Source organism: Capra hircus, chromosome 4 (assembly GCF_001704415.2).
Source record: "Capra hircus breed San Clemente chromosome 4, ASM170441v1, whole genome shotgun sequence".
NCBI lineage: Eukaryota > Metazoa > Chordata > Mammalia > Artiodactyla > Bovidae > Capra > Capra hircus.
The window spans coordinates 13,033,916-13,056,582 of NC_030811.1; the positions used below are offsets into that span (position 1 = coordinate 13,033,916).

General features: G+C 43.5%; 2 protein-coding genes across 2 annotated transcripts in view; both read right to left on the bottom strand.

The window, feature by feature from the left end:
- ARHGEF5 (Rho guanine nucleotide exchange factor 5) overlaps positions 1–165 on the bottom strand; it is a 29,938-nt gene extending 29,773 nt beyond the window's left edge. The window contains exon 1 of the mRNA XM_018046831.1: positions 37–165. The gene's annotated coding sequence lies outside the window, so the exon portion shown is untranslated. The remainder of the gene's footprint in view (positions 1–36) is intronic.
- Positions 21,456–22,395, bottom strand: LOC102189004 (olfactory receptor 2A1/2A42-like). Its single transcript, XM_013963462.2, is given in 3 exon segments — positions 21,456–21,610; positions 21,613–21,639; positions 21,642–22,395. Coding segments are annotated over 3 exon segments (936 nt in total).

Here is a 22,667-nt window from a genome sequence, read left to right on the forward strand (position 1 = left end):
CAGCCGCCCGCCCGGAGCCGGGCACCGGGCACCCACCTGGGTCGGTGTCACATGCTGTCCGGGCGCCCCCCCGCGTCCCCTCGGGTCCCCCGCCGGCCGGCCGTCCCCAGCGCAGGCCCCGGCCGCCCCGCCCGGCCGGGAGGGAGGGATCTGGTTCTCCTCGGAAGTTTCAGGTGAGGAAACCAGGGACACACCTTCCTGGGGGAGGGCCGGGGCCGGTCCGCGCCGCGGCCTCATTGGTGTGAAGGCAGCGCCCGCGTCAGAGCTGGGAAGTGCCGGCCCGGCCGGGACGGGAGCCCGGGGCCGGGCGGGGAGCCCTGGGCCCGCGGGCCGGCCCGAGGGCGTGGGAGCGGACAGCGGACCGCGGGGCCTCCCCTGGGTCGGCTAGGTCTCTCAGATCTGCCTGGTGTTTCTTCTCCCGGGTGTTTCTCCAGGTCTTTACCTGAGCTGGCCCCTGACCACCCCCCACCCCCTCCCCCGCTTGGGTGTTCTTCTGAAGCTCACCTCTTGGCCAGTCTGTGTCTCTTGAGTTTTCTGTGTTCGTCTGTATTTGAGTCTTTATCATGAGGCCTCAGCGTTAATTTCTCTTCCTTGATGGCTACCAGTCTCTTCCTACATGAGGAAGGGTGTATCCGGCTCCTTTTTCACTTTTCTGCCTGCACTCCTGCCCCCTACCCCTCAATCCCCCAGACCCCCATCTTTCCCTTTCCTGCTGGCTTTTGACTCTCTAGGAGGCCATCTCTCCCAGTGCCAGGCCTCTCCAAAATAGCTTGTCCATGTCTTTCCTCTTTGTATGACCTGAGTTCACATCTCCCAGGACGTGGGTTCCTTCTGGCTTCTTCCCAGGACAAGTATGTGTGTTGGTATGTAAGTATCGAAGCCTACATCTCAGGCCTGTGCGTTTTCTCCTGCCTATATATTTCTCCTCTGATGTTTTCAGGGACACTTTGCATTTTCCTGGTCTCTGAGACCAAGGTTGAGTGGGTCTATCTTTATGCCTCTTCACAGACTTCAGGGAGGGCTTCCTTGGTAGCTAGCTCAGCTGGTCTGTCTAAAATGAGGGAGACCTGGGTTCAGTCCTTGGGTTGGGAAGATCCCCTGGAGAAGGGAACTGCTACCCACTCCAGTATTCTGGCCTGGAGAACTCCATGGACTCTATTAGTTCATGGGGTCACAAAGAATCGGACTCAACTGAGCAGCTTTCACTTTCATAGACTTCAGGGAACCCATAGCGTTCTATGGTGTAGTCCCCTACACACATAGGGCAAGAATCCCACATGTAGGGGACAGAGATTTTTGGTATGTTCATTTCAATTAGATCAGCCCCTAACCTCACTCCTTACTCCAGGGGTTTCCATGATGAAATAAGTCAAGTGTGTTAAGTTGCTTCAGTCATGTCTGGCTCTGAGTGACCCCTGGACTGTAGCCCACCAGGCCCCTCTATCCATGGGATTCTCCAGGCAAGAATACTGGAGGGGGTTGCCATGCCCTCCTCCAGGGGGTCTTCCCGACCCAGGAACTGAACCTGCATCTCCCACGGCTCCTGCATTGGCAGGTGGATTCTTTACCACTAGCATCACTTGAGAAGGTAAGTAGAATCTTTATGGGCTTTCTGACTGTTTTGTTCTTAGGACTGCCATGCTCTATAAGCCCAACAGCTAGTTGGTTAGACCATTTCCAGATTACTGTGCCCATTGGCTACTGCACTGATCCCAGCTGACCAGGCCTACCAGCATTGGAACAGGCTTTAGGACAGAATGCCACTTGGTCTCTTCTCCAACAGGGTCCTGATACATCTCTATATTTAAAGAGTGTGCTACTTTGACTGTATCACTCTGAGGAGTTAAGCCCTAAGTAGTCCAGAAGCCTTTAACCTACTCCGAGCTGCTGTGTAAGGTGTGGGTGGACATGGGGAAAACCAGGAGAATCAGAGTTAAGGTGTGTAAGCACAGGCCTCCCACTTGCCATATGCTCAGCAAGAGAAGAAGATTGGGGAGTGCAGTTAGTCAAAAAGTTTAAGCTAGAGCTGTCTAGTTCTCAACTGGGAGAGAGAATTCAGTCCAGAGTGTGAGATAGCCCTTGATTTCTAATGGCTGAGCCAAGCCAGTTGGATCCTGGGCAGAAGTGACTGATCTCTGCTGTTTCATGCTATCTCCTGGGGGTGGGTAGTGTGGTCAGAGGTGCTGGGACTTCCTTCTTCTTCTTTTTTAATCTTTTGGCTGCGCCATGCGGCATGTGGGATGTAGGATCTTATTTCCCCAACCAGAGATCAAACTCATGCTCCCTGCCTTGGAAGCACAGAGTCTTATCCCTGGACCATCATGGAAGTTCCTGGCACTGCCTTCTAAACCAGCCTGATTATTCTTCCTGCTCCACTCTGACTTCCCTTGGTTCTCCTTCTAGCCCTTCATCTTCTCTGAGTGTCAAGTCTCAGAGACTTGACCTTCTCTTAATCTGCCAGCTTTGACCTATCGGCGGCATTTTTTTTTTTTTTTTCCTTTAGTCACTACCCTTGAGTCAGTGATCTTGGGGTCATTGAGAGCTAGGCATACAAGGCCTGACCTGACTTTTCAACTAGTAGTAAGATGAAAATTACTAGGAAGTAGGAAAGCTGAAAATTACCACTTAGGGAGTTGACTCTCCCCATGGAGGAACACTGTCTGTGGGGTGTTTGCAATGTGGGAATCATCCGGCACCCCAGTTTTCTCTTCCCTTCACTGTGCACAGCGGTCTTCTTCTTTTTTTTTTCCATGTTCTTGGTGAGTGGGCTTCTTAATAAGGCCAGTCATCCTATTCCAAGATCTTGATATTTTGCTTGGGCCGTTTCCTCTATAAAGGACCAGAGATGAGAGAGAATGATTCAGTAGAAAGAGGATGGAATTTAGATTCAGATAGGGGTGGATCTGACTCCCACCCTCAGCACTTTCCAGTGGCTCAGCAGGTCAAGAATCCACCAGCAAAGCAGGAAACACAAGAGACGCCGGTTCAGTCTCTGGGCCAAGGAAGATCCCCTGGAGAAGGAAATGGCAACCTACTCCAGTATTCTTGCCTGAAAAATCCCATGGACAGAAGACCCCGTCCAGTGGGTCGTAAAGACTCAGACACGACTGAGAACACACAGCACAGCTCACCACTTACTTAATGCAAAAATTGGGCATTATTAACCTTCCTGTGCTTCCTCTTTATCTTTCTAGGCTTCGTTTTTCTACTGTCTTAGGCGGGGAAAGTAATATTTAATAATACCTGCCTCCCTAGGTTGTTGTGGTGATTCACTAAGCTAATATATAGAATCACCCTAGTACAAGGGTAGAAGGGGATTGATATGGGCTGGTTTCCTTTCCTAACAGTGCCTGATAATTATGCATGTTAATGAATTCATTTACAATAAGAAAGCGATAAGAGCTGGGAAAGGTAAACTAATTCAAAGTAAAGTTATTTTAAAATGAGAGATGTATTCAATGGGGGAAAAAAGGGTTCTGGATTTGGGGAAGGTGGTGCATTTTAACTGGAGTCAGTGCCTTTGAGATCCAGCACGGTGTGGGTAGGACAGAGAACTGTCCTGTGTAGTTCTAGGCTTTGAGAGCAAAGGGATTATTATAGTGACCTTTGGAAGCATCGGATTTCTCCCCCGGGCTGTCACTGACCTGACCACATGTCCTCCCGGTCCCACCATCCCACGTTGTTGGCTCTGTGGCCTCCCACTTAGTTAAATGACCCTCAGCTCATCCAGGATCAGTTCTTTCTATATTTCTCTGGCCTTTTTGATTCTGCTTTTTACCTGATCCTCGACCCACCTTGGAATGATTTTGAACTCAGTTCTTTTCTTAATTTGACCAACGGTGGTCTCTCCATCTTTCTCCTTTAAATCCACCCTGACTTGACAAGTGTGGTTCTTAACTATCCTTTTCTATTCTGATGAATATGTTTTTCTTTCTCACCCTTGGAATGGAATGGTGCTTGAAGTGAAAAACAGCTGCTGGTGCTGCTGCCAAGTCACTTCAGTTGTGTCCGACTCTGTGCAACCCCACAGACGGCAGCCCACTGGGCTCCCCCGTCCCTGGGATTCTCCAGGCAAGGTTTCCCTTTATTTCTTTTCTCAAACTTTGCACTTTGGCTCTAGCCTAAATGTAATGCTATTCAAGGTATAAATAGTGATTGCCTACACTTTTTTTCCCTTTCATTTACTTAATATGCATTTTTTTAGAACTCAATATACAAAAACCAGCTCTCTGCCCCCAAAAGAACTTTCAATCTAATTGAGGAGAAAAAGTAGCAAATAAGGATAACAGAGTGTAAGGTGTATTATGCTGGGATCCACGCAAAGTCTGATGCAGGCATAAAGGAGAGCGTATTGCTTGGAGAGTAGGAAAAAGCTTCACGGATAAGATGATGTTTGAGTTGACTTGTCTTTAAAAAGTATTCTGCTTCATGGTGGAGAGGGGGAAAGGCATACCAATAGCAGGAATGGAATATGCCAAAATAGAAGCATAAGCCCCAGGGAAGCCCCTTTCACCATGAAGTGTGTAAAGACTTAGCAGAGAAGAAAAACAAAAAAGAAGTGGTAACTATGTAAGGTGATGAATGTTAATAAGCTGATTGTGGTGATCATTTCATAATATGTATGTATATTGAAACATCAAGTTGTGTACCTTAAACATACAATTTTTATTTGTCCATTATCCTCAATAAAACTGAACAAAACCCTTTAGGAGACCCCATCTCTGGAAGCATAAAGTCCAAATTCAGTAGCCTGTATGACCTTCAAGATCCTTCATGGCTTGACTTCACACTTTCCCTAGGTCTCTAGCGGTTCACAGTTCTTGCAAGTTTACCTATAGGTATTTTTAGCTTGGGCACATATATCATAGGATAATATTAATATATAGACCTCTGCATCTCATTTGGGCTTCCTCAATGGCTCAGCAGGTAAATAATCCACCTGCAGTGTAGGAGACACAGGAGATATAGGTGTGATCTCTGAGTCGGGAAGATCCCGTGGAGGAAGGGGATAGCAGAGACATTACTTTGTCAACAAAGTTCCATCTAGTCAAGGCTATAGTTTTTCCAGTGGCCATGTATGGATGTGAGAGTTGGGCTATAAAGAAAGCTGAGCACCAAAGAATTGATGCTTTTGAACTGTGGTATTGGAGAAGACTGTTGAGAGTCCCTTGGACTGCAAGAAGATCCAACCAGTCCATCCTAAAGGAGATCAGTCCTGGGTGTTCATTGGAAGGACTGATGTTGAAGCTGAAACTCCAATACTTTGGCCACCTGATGCGAAGAGCTGACTCATTTGAAAAGACCCTGATGCTGGGAGGGATTGGGGGCAAGAGGAGAAGGGGACGACAGAGGATGAGATAGCTGAATGGCATCACTGACTCAATGGACGTGGGTTTGGGTGGACTCCAGGAGTTGGTGATGGACAGGGAGGCCTGGCGTGCTGCGATTCATGGGGTCACAAAGAGTTGGACAGGACTGAGCGACTGAACAACGACCACCTGGAGGAGGAAATGACAGCCCACTCCAGTGTTCTTGCCTGGGAAATCCCATGGACAAAACACCTGGAAAATGATATCTGAGAACAACCACATCTTTCCCTAGAATGGTTACAGTGTGTTTTATTCAGTTGTAAATAATATACAAAGTGAAAGTGAAGTCACTCAGTCGTGTCTGACTCTTTGTGACCCCATGGACTGCAGCCTACCAGGCTCCTCTGTCCATGGGATTCTCCAGGCAAGAATACTGGAGTGGGTTGCCATTTCCTTCTCCAGGGGATCTTCCCGAGCAAGGGATCAAACCCAGGTCTCCCGCATTGTAGGCAGACTCTTTACCATCTGAGCCACCAGGGAAACCAAATAATATACATGTACTTTATAATATAGAAAACAGACATTTAAAATAATGAGATGAAAATAAATATAATGAGAAGTTCTAATATTTTCATCCCATTCTCCCAGTAGATCCACTGAGCATCCTGCTGTGGATATCCTTTCATTCCTTATAGAAAGAATGGGATCAATATTTCCTTGGTTGGACCCTCAACTCTTAGATTTTACCATCTCCAATAGTTAGTCACCCTCTTCAACCCAAGTAGGCACTCTCATTCAATTATTTAAGTTCCTCAGTTATTCAACATATTTGTTGTGTTTCCATTTTGTGCAAGGCATTGAATAAGAGGCTGGGGATATTATGGTCCACATAGTCCTTACCATGTCAGTTTATGTTATTGTTGTTGTTGTTCAGTTGCTAAGTCGTGTCTGAACAGTATGAAAAGGTAAAAAGATATGACCCTGGAAGATGAGTCTCCGAGGTTGGTAGGTGTCCAATATGCTACTGGAGAGGAGTGGAGAAATAGCTCCAGAAAGAATGAAGTGGCTGGGCCAAAGTGGAAACAACGCTCAGTTGTGGATGTGTCTGGTGGTGAAAGTAAAGTCCAGTGCTATAAACTCCATGAATTAAGGTAAATTGGACATGTTCAAGCAGGAGATGGCAAGCATGAACACTGACATCTTAGGAGTCAGTGAACTAAAATGGATGGGAGCGGGCAAATTTAACTCAGATGACCATTGTATCTACTACTGTGGTCAAGAATCCCTTAGAAGAAATAGAGTAGCTCTCGTAGTTCATGAAAGAGTCTGAAATGTAGTACATGGGTGCAATCTCAATAACAACAGAATGATCTTGTTTCGCTAACAAGACAAACCATTCAACATTGCAGCGATCCAAGTCTCTGCCCCAACCACTAATGCTGAAGAAGCTGAAGTTGAATGGTTCTATGAAGACCTACACCTTCTAGAACACCAAAAAAAAAAAAAAAAAAAAAAAAAAAAAGATGTCCTTTTCATCATCAGGGATTGGAATGCAAAAGTAGGAAGTCAAGAGATACCTGGAATAACAGGCAAATTTGATCAGCTTATATTACGACAGCACATAAACATTAAACAAGTGATTACTTAATAGCTATTACAGTTTTAATTGGTGCAGGAAGTTTATATGTTTAACTTAAGAGAATAAGTCTGTGGAGGTGGAGAAATCAATAGTTTGGGAGTAATATTTCAGCTGACTCTGAAGGATGAATAGAAGTGAACTAGGCAAAGAGGATGGGGAAGAGGGTTTCAGGCGGAGGTGAAGGATTTGAGAACCCCAAGGCCGGAAGGTCACTGGCTCATTTTAGGAACTGAACAGAAACTAGAGTGTTTCAGGTCTAGAGGGTTGGGGAGGGACACTGGCACAAAATGAAACTGTGGTGTGAGTGGAGACCAGAAATCCTGAGGGGCTGGCTGGACCACATTTAGGATCTGAGTCTTTATCCTGAGGGCAGGGGAAGCCACTGAAGGATCTAAAGCAGGGATTAAGGGCCGGATCTGCATCTCAACATGGTTACTTAAGAGTATAACAAATTGAGACTTCCCTCGTGGTCCAGTGGCTAAGACTCTGCACTCCCAAAGCAGGGGGCCCAGGTATGATCCCTGGTCAGGGAACTAGATCTCATAAGCCAGCTGATTAGAGATCCCACATCCTACAAACAAGATTGGAGATCTCACGTGACACAGCTAAGACGTGGCACAAAAAATATTAAAAAAAAAAAAAAGAGTATAACAAATGATCTCTAATCTTTCCTTTCTTATCTTTCGATTGTACTTAGAAACCTGCTTTTCCATCGCCCTCAGCTTATACTTTCCCTTCTCCTACTTTCTGCAAACTCTTACACATCCCTCAAGATTCAACATTAAGGTCACTTTATTTGGTGAAGTTTCCCTCTTCTCTATTCTGAACTTCCACACCCTTTGGAGCTAATCTCCATAATGGCACTTCCTAGGTCTTTTACTATAATATACCTGTTTAACTTTGATTTGGGATGGACGGGTACAGGAAGTGGATTGACTACAATCTTCAAGGCACACTGTCTCCTCTGGTTCCTTTGGTTTCGAGTTTCCTCCTTTGTTTTGAGTCTTTACTCCTTTAGGAGAAGCTGGGAAATGTGCATTGTATCTTTTTTTTTAATATTTTGTCTTTTTTAGATGAAAATCTCATCATATTACTGAAAGAAAGAGTTGGGTTTTTGTGTATGACCTCTCCTTCTGAAAGTAAAAACTGATAACCTTGTTATTGGCCTCATTCTTAATCTCAAACCCTTAATGTCTAATTCTCGAAGTATCTTGCTCCAGCTCTCGAAGTCCCCAGGGGTTGTCCTTAGGTGTAAGTGTAACTCTTCTACCTTTATTCATATTATTCCATTCTTTTTCAGAAGGCAGCCAAGACTCCCTTAGCCGCACAGCAGTTTTTCTGTCTTACTCCTATGAGCAGACCCAGAGCTTCCTCTTGACATTGCACCCCTAGGTTCCCACTTACCTGCCTGTAACTCCCTGTGGGGGCAGAGAGGTTGTGGCAACAAGAGGGAGAGGGAGTGACCAGCCATGTATTGCTCTGTCCCAGTTTTGATCGTTAAGGCATGGAATGGGAGACAGAAAAATAGAGATGAGAATAAAGATGGAGAGAGATAGAGATGCTATTCACTTTAGCAGAAAAGTCCTAATTCCCTTATGATACAGATAGTCCTGCTTCCATGGCTCCCTCAAGACAGGGATATGAAGCCACTGAAAATACAGAAGTAAAACATCTGAGGGTTAGGTGGAGAGTTCTATCCTTTTGGTGATGATCAAAGAGCTCCACAGAGGTTGTGACTTAAGACATCACACCCCTAGCTCCTAGGTAGTGGCCAGGTGGTTAGCATCCGTCTGATTACTCAGGCTGCCAAGGCAACTGGGCACTTTCTTTAGACAGTCTGCATTCGTGATCTCATGACTGTGCATGAATTCAAGGTACGGTGCTCATTGTGGGATAGGCAAAGGGCAATTATGACATGGACTCTGTCCCAGAAGAAGTTGGAGAATTTAGATGCAAATGATAATATTCTAAAGCAGCCTCTGATAAGCCCAAAGAGAGATTAAAAATACCAACCCAGGGAAACTTAAAGGAAAGTATGAGTAAAGTGGTAAGGAAAGGCTGCATCTTGAGCTGCCCCTGGATAGAAAGTGTGGGTGGTGTGGGAGATAGATTCCCATGATCGCCGACACTGTACACCACTCCTTAATATGCACGTTCCGTTCCTGACACGGGCCTGATAGCGGTTAGAGCAGCATTTTGGAAAGGCTGGGCGGCAGGTGAGCGGGAAGTCTTGAGACATTGACCCGGGTATGTGTGGAGGTGGTGGAACCATGATCATCTGAAACAGCCTTCACCCTCGTAGCCCGCATCAAGCTCCACCAGAATGCCTTTGTACAAAGTGTTTCTTTTTTTTCTTTAATTTAATTTTATTTTTTAAGACTCATCAACCAGTTTGGTCCCCAGTCCTAGCATACTTAGGATTCCTAGCTCCTGAAGGAAACCTGAATCTTCTGCTTGGCAGAAGCTATAGCACCATCTGGTGGAAATAAATGCTTTAGGTCACAAGCCTTTCTGGTCACAGAAGCTGTCTTCGCACAGATCAATCTTGAAATGCTATCTTGGCTTTAAATCATGCTAGGAACACACCATTTTTAAGTAACAAAAGGTTTCTAATGTATTCTAAATCTTGATCTCATATATTCTAATGGTTAAGTTAGCAGCTCTTAATCAGTGGCAGCTTTCTCATTTTCAGAATACTTCCATATACTTAGGGTCCTCTATACTCTTATCTCAGAATTGTTTCTTTTAGGCTCTGCATCCTCAGATTTGGGTTTGAAACATGTCCCAAGGGATCCTTTTCATTGTGTTCATGGGAAAGATTGAGGGCAAGAGGAGAAGGAAGTGACAGAGGATGAGATGGTTGGATGGCATCACCGACTCAATAGACATAAGTTTGAGTAAACTCCAGGAGATAGTGAAGGACATGGAAGCCTGGAATGCTGTAGCTCATGGTGTCACAGAGTCGGACATGACTTAGCCACTGAACAACAAGGGATCCTGTCCTCTTTGAATTTACCAAAGCAACTCGAAATCCCCAAAGAAAATAAAAGGAAGAAATGCTGACTGAATGGCTCTTTTCAGCCTTCTCCAGAGGAGTTGGAAAAAGGAGGTCCCTTATATTAAAGGAGCTAAAACATTGTGATGGTGAGCTCAGGGAAGAATTAATAGTTGCCAGGAGCTTACAGAATTGTTTTCTAGAAATTTTATTGGTTCCACTAAAAAAAAAAAAATCCCTGGAACTATGTCTTAATTCAAATAATAAATGCATTGCGTCATTGAGTAAATACTGAGACTTTTGAATGTGAGCACTCTGTTTCTCAATCTCTCTTTACTCTGGTTTGGTCTACATCAAATATGGATTTGATTCTCCTTGTGAAGGTTTGGGACTTCAACAGGCTGCCCTCTAAACAGTTTCACGCTGCTTTAGAGTTTTAGGTTAGTTAGTGTGAATTTTGCATAAAAATCTGTCTTAACTTTCTCACAATACGATTTTTTAAAAATCACACGTTACACATTGACATGTTTTGAAGTTTAAAGGTATAAAACTTATCCTTTGATATACTTGGCATGCTACGTCACTTCAGTCATGTCCGACTTTGTGCGACCCTATGGACCGTAGCCCGCCAGGCTCCTCTGTTCGTGGGATTCTCCAGGCAAGAATACTGGAGTGGGTTGCCGTGCCCTCCTCCAGGGGACCTTCTTGACCCAGAGATGGAACCTGTGTTGTTTATGTCTTCATGTCATTGGCAGGCAGCTGTGTTACCACTGGTGCCACCTGGAAGCCCCTCCTGTTATGTAAGTCCTGGTTAAATGACCAGGGGTGGGTTTGCTAGATTATATGGTAGCTCTATTTTTAAGGAAACTCTATATTCCTATAATCCACAGTGGTTACACCAGTTTACATTTTCACCAGCAGTGGAGGAGGGTTCCTTTTTCTCCATGCCCTCTCCAACATCTATTATTTGTAGACTTTTAGATGATAGCAAGTCTGATTGGTGAGGTGATACATCATTGTAATTTTGATTTAATAATTAGTTGAGCATCTTTTCATGTGCTTTTTGGCCATCTGTATATCTTTGAGAAATATCGATAACCTCAGATATGCAGATGACACCACCCTTATTGCAGAAAGTGAAGAGGAACTAAAAAGCCTCTTGATGAAAGTGAAACAGGAGAGTGAAAAAGTTGGCTTAAAGCTCAACATTCAGAAAACGAAGATCATGGCATCTGGCCCCATCACTTCATGGCAAATAGATGGGGAAATAATGGTAACAATGAGAGACTTCATGTTTTGGGGCTCCAAAATCACTGCAGATGGTGACTGCAGCCATGAAATTAAAAGACGCTTGCTCCTTGGAAGGAAAGTTATGACTAACCTAGATAGCATATTTAAAAGCAGAGACATTACTTTGCCAACAAAGGTCCATCTAGTCAAGGCTATTGTTTTTCCAGTGGTCATGTATGGATGTGAGAATTGGACTGTGAAGAAAGCTGAGCACCGAAGAATTGATGCTTTTGAACTGTGGTGTTGGAGAAGACTCTTGAGGGTCCCTTGGACTGCAAGGAGATCCAACCAGTCCATTCTAAAGGAGATCAGTCCTGGGTGTTCTTTGGAAGGAATGATGCTAACGCTGAAACTCCAGTACTTTGGGCACCTCGTGCGAAGAGTTGACTCATTGGAAAAGACTCTGATGCTGGGAGGGATTGGGGGCAGGAGGAGAAGGGGACGACAGAGGATAAGATGGCTGGATGGCATCACTGACTCAATGGACGTGAGTTTGAGTGAACTCCGGGAGTTGGTGATGGACAGGGAGGCCTGGTGTGCTGCAATTCATGGGGTCACAGAGTCGGACACGCCTGAGCGACTGAACTGATATCCTCTTTGGAGAAATGCCTATTTAGGTCTTCTAGCCATTTTTTGATGGGTTGTTTGTTTTTTCTTGATATTGAGCTGTAGGAGCTATTTATATATTTTGGATGTTAACCACTTGGTTTCATTTTTTGCAAATATTTTCTCCCATTGTGTAGGTTGTCTTTTAATTTTGTTGACGGTTTCCTGTGCTGTGCAAATGCTTATAAGTTGATTTGTCCCATTTGTTTATTTAACTTTTAATTCTTTTGCCTTGGGAGACTAATCTGAGGAAATATTGCTACAATTTACAGATTGTTTTGTTAATTTAGCTTTTCAGTAGGTAAAAGTGGCTCAAATGGCAAACAGCTTTCAAAAGTTTTTCTTGACATTCTGCTTCCTTTACTTGTTTTAAGAGGTATATTTATTGTGATGCTGGTGAAACTTAAGCTTCAGAGTCCCTACCAAGGGCCCCTTTCAAGGCCAGAACTAATTTGATAGTCATAAATGTATGCTCTTTTTCTTAAAGAAGTTGAAGTTTTATAAACTTCAGCCTAGTTGTGCTGTTGCTTGTCACCATCATTCCAGTTTCCAGACTCTCTATTATGGTCTCTTCTGTATCTCTCCAGAGTTATTTTATGTGTATATAAGCACATATGGCCATAGATTATCCATACCTCCTATTACTTGCTTTTCTTAATGTAACTTGGAGGTTTTTCTGTATAAGATACAGAAGAGCATCCGCATTGTTTGTTATATTTTTTGCCATGCCAGGTCTTACTGTGGCATGTGGAATCTGGTTCCCTGACGAGGGATTGAACTTGGGCCCCCTGCATTGGGAGTGGAGACTCTTAGCCACTGGACCACCAGGCAAGTTCCTCCACATTGTTTTTTGTTTGCTGCTGACTGCATGACCTTCCATTGTATGGAGGGTGGGGATTACTGCTCTTTACGTAATTGGCCCCCACTTGTGAAACTTAATGGATATTTGTTTTGCGTGGTTTTGTTTTTGCCATTATCCTATCTTCTGGCAGGTTTCAGAGACTTTAGAGACTTCAGTTCAGTTCAGTCACTCAGTCGTGTGCAACTCTTTGCGACCCCATGGACTGAAGCACACCAAGCTTTCCTGTCCATCACCAACTCCTGGAGCTTGCTCAAACTCATGTCCATTGAGTCAGTGATGCCATCCAACCATCTCATTGTTGTCCCCTTCTCCTCTTGCCTTCAATCTCTTTCCCAGCATCAGGCTCTTTTCCAGCGAGTCAATTCTTCACATCAGGTGGCCAAAGTATTGGAATTTCAGCTTCAGTTTTTCCAATAAATATTCAAGACTGATTTCCTTTAGGATGAGCTGGTTGGATCTCCTTACAGTCCAAGGGACTCTCAAGAGTCTCCTCCAACACCACAGTTCAAAAACATCAATTCTTTTGCACTCAGATTTCTTTATAGTCCAACTGTCACATCCATACATGACCACTGGAAAAACCATAGCTTTGACTAGATGGACCTTTGTTGGCAAAGTAATGTCTCTGCTTTTGAATATGCTGTCTAGGCTAACTTAGACAGTAGCTAAAAATCTCCTGTGGCCACTGGTTTCAGAAGAGGTGAGAATTAAAATAGGTGAAATTGGCAAGAGGAGTGTCAGTCTCTAGGTATCTAGGACTGTAACTCTTATCAAAACAGGTTCCCTAATACCTACTATTTATAACCTAGCATGAATATATGCATCTGCATGCTTATTTGTGATTGTGAAACAAAGGACAGTCTTGGTACAGAAATTCTGGGTATCTGAAGGCAAGAGGAAGAGATCTGATCATTGTAAGCCTCAGTTCAGTTCAGTTCAGTTGCTCAGTCGTGTCTGACTCTTTGCGACCCCATGAATTGCAGCACGCCAGGCCTCCCTGTCCATCACCAACCCCTGGAGTTCACCCAGATCCACGTCCATCAAGTCAGTGATGCCATCCAGCTATCTCATCCTCTGTCGTCCCCTTCTCCTCCTGCCCCCAATCCCTCCCAGTATCAGACTCTTTTCCAGTGAGTCAACCCTTCGCATGAGGTGTCCAAAGTACTGGAGTTTCAGCTTTAGCATCATTCCTTCTGAAGAAATCCCAGGGCTGATCTCCTTCAGAATGGACTGGTTGGATCTCCTTGCAGTCCAAGGGACTCTAGGGTGCCTCTAAAATCCTACTGGGTAGGCCTTGGCTTCATAAAAGGAAAAATAGCTCAGGAAGTCCATATTGCTCTATCAGTAGCATTGCTGCAGCCCACAGAGAGATTCCCACTGCACACACACTAATAATTTATTCTGCTGAATGCCATGGAGAAGGATCCAGGCAGGGAGTACTGGATGACCACTGCACACTGGAAGATTCAATCATTTAGCATCTTGACTTGTTACCAACTTTGCTCTCTGGGTCCGTTCTGCTCTACCAATTCAATACGAACAACATGGGAAAAGCATTTTGGATAACCGGAAATGCAGACTTCTCCACTCTCTCCACCATCTTCAAGCATGAGTGTCCAATCTCCTATTATATCCTGCCTTCTGGGAAGAAAGGATCATTTATCTGTCTAATGGGTTATCCCAAATCTAACCCTTTGCCCAGTTATAACTTTTGTTCAGACAATCTTCTTTGGATCTTCCTCAATATCTTCTACAGAATTGAATTATAGTACGTTTTAGTTAAAGAGAGCACATTTTAAATCCTGTGTGTTTTATAAGGGGTCAGGTAAAAAGTAATGATGCCTAAAGCAGAGACATTACTCTGCCGACAAAGGTCTGTCTGGTCAAAACTATGGTTTTTCCAGTAGTCATGTATGCATGTGAGAGTTGGACTATAAAGAAAGCTGAGCACTGAACAATTGATGCTTTTGAACTGTGGTATTGGAGAAGACTCTTGAGAGTCCCTTGGACTGCAAGGAGATCCAACCAGTCCATCCTAAAGGAAATCAGTCCTGAATATTCATTGGAAGAACTGATGTTGAAGGTGAAACTCCAATACTCTTGGCCACTTGATACGAAGAATTGACTCATTGGAAAAAACCCTGATGCTAGGAAAGATGGAAGGAGGGAAGAGAAGGGGACGACAGAGGATGAGATGGTTGTATGGCATCACTGACTCTATGGACATGAGTTTGGGTGAACTTCTGGTTTGGTGATGGACAGGGAAGCCTGGTGTGCTGCAGTCCATGGGGTCGCAGAGTTGGACACAACTGAGTGACTGAACTGGAAAAGTACATAGAGAAAGTAGGGGAGGAGAAAAGAAATAAGGTGAGAGGAGAGAACTGATGATTTTCAATTTTATAGATCTAAAAATAATGTTTAGTACTTTTCAGCTTAAAAATTGTTGATGTGTATATTACCATTTTGAAATTCCCAGCTCCTCTTTGGAACAGACAGGGTGGGTGGCATCTTATTAACACTTCAAAGATGGGGCAACCCCCACCCTCCTCCAAAACTGCTATACCTGAACTCAGGTCCATGGGATTTCCTACTATCTAAAGATTTGATGATCAAGGCTGACACCAGCCCTCAGGAAGTGATCTGGGGAGTATTAGCAATTCAGAATGCCTGCTGTAGTGGGGCCTAGAGGATTTGCCTTGAAGCTTTATTTGGATTGTATTTCACATAACATCAGACACAAATCCATCTGTATCACTGGCAGAGCTGCTGCTGAGGACCTGGGAGGAGACTCAAGTCTCTCTTCTCCAGCCTTAGTACCACCAGGCCTCTAGAGTTTCAGTGATGTCCTAAAGGGCCAGAGAGCTAGGAACTCAGAGCTTCTGGTTACTGGTGGCAGAGACTGCTAGATGGTTAACAAAACTGTTTCCTATTATGCCTGGGAAATAACATGCGCTGACCATATATCCCAGACTTCTTTGTGTTTTTTTATGATCAAGTACTATATCAATATGACTTTTTCTTACTTATGAGAATCTTCCAAATATTACTTGTTTACCCATACTGAACTTAATTACTAAAACTTGTTTATTATAATAGTTATATAAAATATTCCAAAATGTAGGCTTATATAATATTTAACAACTGCACTGTTGAAGGATATAAGGTTATTTGTGGCATTTTGCTACTACAAAATTTTCAATTTAAAGTAAATTTACACATACATATTTTTAACATGTATATGTGAATATTTCTATAGGATATGTTTCTAGAATTGGAATTGTTGCATACCAGGTGTGCAGATTTTAATTTTGGAAGACATATTCCCAGATAACCATGAAATCAATTTATATTTCCACCAAGACTATGGGGAAATTCCTAATTGCCCATATGCTCAGCCACACTATAAAGTATCAGTCTTTTTCTTTTTGTCCAGCTGATGGGCAAACAAATGGTATCTCATGCTTTAAAATCAATTCCTCTAATCACTGGAGAGGCTGTACATCTCTCATCAGAGTCATTAGTGGTTTTCACTTGTTTTCCTCTGTGTGGTTCATTTGTCTCTACTGCATCCAGGAATTTTTGCTCAGTTAAACAATTTGTTTGTATATTACTACTTTGTTCATTATATTTATTTTGAAACTCTGCTAGCTATATTTTTGTCTTTTTATTAAAACGGAATTTCAGAATATTCAGGGTGATTTTCTTGAGTCTAACTTTACTATATGTAGAGAAAGATTCCCGAAGTCCAGGCTACAGGGAGGCAGTATGCTTAGTGATTACGGGTGTGGTTGTGGTGTCAGGCTGACCTAGATTAGAACTCAGGTTGTGTCATACACTTTCCTATAACTCTTACCATCCCTGTGCCTCCATTTCTTCTTTTTAAAAATGACTGTAATAAAAGTACTAAACTCGGAACTGTTACGAAGCTTAGACAAGATAATAATGCACATATCTCTGTTGATGTTTGGCAGAAAGCAACACAATTCTGTAAAGGAATTATCCTTCAATTAAAAAATAAATAAATTTAAAAAACACTGTTGTGATAGTTTCAGGTGGACAGCAAAGGTGCTCAGGCATAAAAAAACATAATGCATGTATCTCACCACAATACCTGAAACTTAATAATGCTCAATAAATACTATATATTAAAATGATTATTTTAGAGATACAAAATTAGACATTATTTAAGTTTATTCCAGGTCCCAGAACCTATCCAGTGAAATTACTCTTAACAACATCTGAGAAGGCTAATAAGATTTAACTTTTCTTAGAGTGAGCATTTCACCTTATGCTTTAGCCAGCCTTATACAATTCCTATTTCCTGGAACATTAAATGTTCAACTCATTTATTAATTCAGCCATTACTATTGTGTTCCTACTATGTTTAGAGCCCAAGACATTCGATTATCTTAAGAATCCATTTCATTTTCTCTGCATGAAACTCATTCTGTATTCCTTTGGAAAAATTCAACATCCAAATTCCAATGAACCGTGAGGAAACTAAGAGAGACAGAAAGTAGGAAATAAGAAAGACCCACAAAGAGTGTCTAGTTCAACTTCTCATTTTATAGATGAGGAAACTATAGGCCAGAGGAGTAAAAAACTTCTCTAAGGTCACAAGTGAGTCAGTGGGGGAACTGGGATGTCCTGAATCTAAGCCAGCGCTCTGTTGACTGAATCACACTGTATTCAAGGATCCACCTCTACTTTTGGCCCAACACAACTTCAAAAATTGGAAACAAAGAGAAGCACAGGTTAAAGAAAGATCAAAATGAGCCAATGCTATCCAAAGTTTGTCAAGAAAGTAAGAAGCATAAGACACTCCCCTTGCTGGTTGGGAAAACAGCCGTGTTTTCACCCAGTCGGACAGCATTCCAGCTCTCCGCTCATTTGTTTTTGCCCTCTCTCAACAGCCCATATTAACAATGATAATCTACGTTCACAGTAAGTGGTAAACAGCAGTCCTACAGGTCTGCGGTTGGCAGTCCCCGGTCCACATGCCAAATATGCTGCAGGTGCCAATTTCAGGCCACAAGTGAGCCCGCCGCCACACGTGGATTCCCATTCCTATCCTTACTGCAGCTATTACTGATAACAGCCTCCACCCTCTTGCCTGGGTTTTTTAAGGACAGCACCTCCCATCCCGGCCTTCCAGAATCACAGGTTCAGCAGGTGGACACGCTCCTCTGCAAAGCGAATGACCACTGTTCCTTGTGATAGAAATGAATAAACAGCCTTAGCAGTTTTTACAGTAAATGCTAAATTTCTACCCAAATGTGTCTCCTTTCCTCTCTGTGATCCTAGACCAATACTGCATTCTTGATCATTAATATTCATCAAATAAGAATACACTAAAAACAAGAACTGGATAAATCTAAGGGATAGTAAGATCTTTGACTTAAACGGATACAAGGTAACACATTCCCAGGCCTGTAAGTTATGGGTAGAAATTAGGACACAGGGACTGTGATTTGTTCATTCTGTTTCCTGAGGGTTTACTATGAACAGTACAGATGCCAGCCATTCAGTTTATGAATATCAGCAGATCCTCTACAAAAGAGTGGTTTAGAATTATTTTAAAGCCAAACTGCCTGACCTTGCATTTTACTTCCTTGATTTTTAAAATAAATAAAATTCAAGGAAATAAATTTATTTATTTTATTTTGCGTCCTTGAGTAAATCAATTCACTTCCCTGAAGTTCATTTTCCTCATCATTATATAAGGATAACAATTGTACCCACTCTACAGATTTTGATACGAAGATTGTTTGAAAGTATTTTATGTAGTTCTTACCATAGAGTAAGCACTTCATAATTATCAGATGATCAAACTTTGTAACTATAACTCACAATTAGAGAGACTTAAGGAAGATTAGCAATCAGAAGATAGCTCCACTGAAAATTTGGAAATGCAGCTGATAGTTAAAGCATCCTTTATTTAAGGAGTGTTTGCTGAGTGCTTATTTGTGTTAGGAGCATTAAGGCAGTAAGGATAAAGAGAGAAACTGATACTTGTCCTTCCCCACATGAAGAGATAATACGTAATTGAGAAATGTTCTGTAGATCCCAGGTGAAAGATCAGAAAATGTTGGAAATAAGAAAACAAAATGTGAATCTCTTTGCCCAAGGGAAGGTCTCACATGTTTTCCTTAGTATTTGGTTGTCTGGGAACAGGTTCACGGAGAAGGCAATGGTACCCCACTCCAGTGCTCTTGCCTGGAAAATCCCATGGACAGAGGAGCCTGGTGGGCTGCAGTCCATGGGGTCACTAAGAGTCGGACACGACTGAGTGACTTCACTTTCACTTTTCACTTTCATGCACTGGAGAAGGAAATGACAACCCACTCCAGTGTTCTTGCCTGGAGAATCCCAGGGACGGGGGAGCCTGGTGGGCCTCTGTCTGTGGGGTCGCACAGAGTCGGACACGACTGAAGCGACTTAGTAGCAGCAGCAGGAACAGGTTCAAGGGGAGAGATGTCAGTCCCCTGGAGCCTCTGCCAACTGACTCATTAAGGGGCAGCTGAATCTGAGCTCCAGCTGGGACCCCTTATCACATTGTTCCCTCCAAGGCTGAGTGGTCCCCTGTGCTGCTAAAGGGGATATGCTTCTGCACATGGCAACGTAGTAAGCAACATCCGTCATGAAATGAAACAACCATTTAAATATTGTGTTAGGAACTATTGGAATTAAAAATTATATCCATGTTGGACAAGTTACAAGCACTCTTTCTAATGCTCTTGAATTTGGCAAACCATCAATTTAAAGCTTCATTGTTATCTCTTTCTTGCACTTTTCTCTGTTTAACTATCCTAGTTGATAGGCTCTTCCTCTACTCTGGACCCTTGGACTCCCAATCCTTTCTTGCTCCCTCATTTTTACACCAGTATAAAGTGAAATTGCTTTCTTTAACAAACTTACGTACCTTTTCTTCGTGAAGCTCAAGGCCTATCTTTGACTGGATGTTGAAAGTTTTTCTTTTCCTCCACTTCCTTCTTCTCTGGGAACATCACAAGCTATTTGATTTTTATATATAGGTATGTCTATGGGTTTGGTAATCAGATTGCCTAGGTCTGATTCTGGACTAAGTACTTATTAGCTGTGAGGCTTTAGTTAAGTTATTTAATCTCTTTGTGCCTCTGTTTCCTCATCTAAGAAGTGGTGAATAGTCTCTATCTCATAGGGCTACTATGAAGTTCCCCCACTGACTCACTTGTGACCTTAGAGAAGTTCCTAAGGAACATGTGTTCCTACTATGTTTAGGTCTTAACACCATGCAGGTCTAAACCAAACCTCTAATCTCGACAGCCTCTGTCCCCACCCTCTTTGTGTTGCTACAAAATTCTGAACATCTTTAGCAACCATGCCCACAGAACTCTCTGACCAGGACCAGAAGCCTTCAATAAATAATACCTAGCTCTCCCAGATTCACTGTGGCACACATTAGCCTGAGAAGAAACACAAAGCCTCCCAACATATCCTATGTTGGGATAGGTTCACCTTATTCTTAGTTTAATAACTCTGATAGTGAGGTACTACATTATTCAGTTAGTAGAAAAGACTTGGGAGTCATATTGTTGGGATATGAGTCTCACATTTGCTATTGCCTTAATGTTTGCATCTATAAAATGGGATGATAATGAAAAATGCATTTGTTATGATAAAAGGAGATGATCTCTATAAAGTATCAATCAACGTGAAGCAGGTGGCATGGAGTACTTAATTATACTTTTAACTATTGTTATTACACCCCTTTTTCCATTCAGTTGCCTCTGTGTAAGGCTCTCCATTCATATCCAGCAATTCAAAGTTGGGCTGCGGCACTTGCTAACTCCTCCTTGGTATGTCTATTCAGAGAGAATCGTAGATATTTTTCTTGAGAAGATGAGGAGAGTTTGGAACAAGCAGCCATCAAAAGACCAGCGCAGACTGGACAATGGGTTTTGTTGGGCAATTCCCTGGGATGCCAGCTGTATATGAGACTCAATTTCTGATCACATAAATTGTAAGGCAGATTACAGGATTTGATCAGCAAAATCAATTTCCCCCAAGTCTAAGTAGGCATTTTGGTACAGCTTCCCTCGTGGCTCAGAGGATAAAGCGTCTGCATGCAATGCGGGAGAGAACTGAGTTCAATCCCTGGGTTGAGAAGATCCTCTGGAGAAGGAAATGGCAACCCACTGCAGTACTCTTGCCTGGAAGATTCCACGGTCGGAGGAGCATGGTGGGCTACAGTCAGTGGGATCGCAAAGAGTCGTACACGACTGACAAACTATACGTCACTATTTCTAAGAGGATTTACACTTGAGAGGAAACATCCGAATGTGGGGTGAACATGGACAAAGTTATTCATGGATTCTGGGTGTCTCCCTGTAGCAACAGTATTTTTTAAAATTGCTATGAATGTGGTTATATCACTAACGTCTGTTATTCTGCTATTATTGCACACGCCCAGTGGAGTCAGAGGTAGAGTGTCTATTTTAACCTTTTGGGCTCCTTAGCAGTGGATAAAATAATTTTTCCCCCCCTCTGGATCATCTTAATTCACCAAGTAGTTAAATGAAAAAGTAAATATGGTTGATAGAATTAAATATAATGAATGCAGCAAAACCTAACTAATTTATGGGGAGGAAAAGAGAGTTCTTTACAGAGTGTCTTGGATGACTTAGTCTTGGAGACACAGAGTGATAAGCTTTGGTAGATACTCAGTACCAAAGTTCCAAGTAAACTCTTCAGGCGGGGGCAGTGATTCAAATGTCACTCCAACAGGAAATGACTCTCCTTGAACAGCACTCTCCTAAGGGCACCCTTGACCTCTTTGCTCCTCAGGCTGTAGATGAGTGGGTTCAGCATGGGGTTGAAGAAACTGTAAAACAGGGAAAGGATCTTCCGCTGCTCCTCAGGGTGGCGGACTTGGGGGCCATGGACATGATGATGGCACTCCAAGGAAGAGCCCAACCACGCAGAGGTGGGAGGAGCAGGTGGAGAAGGCCTTCCTGCGGCCCTCAGCGGACTGGATCCTCAGGACGGTGGCCAGGATGTGCGCATAGGAGCCCAGCACCAGGGAGAGCGGCCCCAGTAAGATAAAAACACAGGCCGAAAAGATGACAACTTGGTTGAGCCAGGTGTCAGCACAGGCCAGCTTGAGGACATACAGGATTTCACAGAAGAAGTGGTTGATTTCATGATGCCCACAGAAGGGCAGCCTCAGGATGAGACCCACATGGACCAGGGCCAGGAGGGAGCCGCATGCCCAGGAAGTCCCCACCAGGCTGATGCCGACTCCCCAGCTCACAATGACAGAATATCGGAGGGAGTGGCAAATGGCCACATACCAGTCATAGGACATCACCACCAGGAGCAGACACTTGGTGTGAGCGAAACTCAGAAAGAGAAAGGTCTGTGTGATGCAGCCAGCAAAGGGGATGGGCTTGGCTGGACTCAGGAGGTTGACCAGCATCTGGGGCACCGTGCTGTAGGCGTAGGCCATGTCAGCGATGGCCAGGTGTGACAGGAAGAAGGACATGGGGGTGTGCAGTCTGCAGTCCAGTGAGATGAGCCCCAGGATGACCCCGTTCCCCAGCAGGGTGAGGACACAGAACAGGGAGAAGAGCCCAAAGAGGAGCATCTGAGTCCTTGGGCCAAGACCAAGTCCCAGTAGAATGAACTCTGTAAATATTTTCTGATTTTCTCCCATTTCACTATGAAAACTATAAAACAGGATCACTTAGGACAGAATTGTTGAAAACCTCTAGACATTATTTCAGAAAATAGCATTTTTAAGGGACATGATTTTAAGATGATGACTGCTGCTGCTGCTGCTGCCGCCAAGTTGCGTCAGTCATGTCCGATTCTGTGCAACCCCATAGATGGCAGCCCACCAGGCTCCACCATCCCTGGGATTCTCCAGGCAAGAACACTGGAATGGGTTAAGATGATGACTAGTTATACATTAAGTTAATCATATAA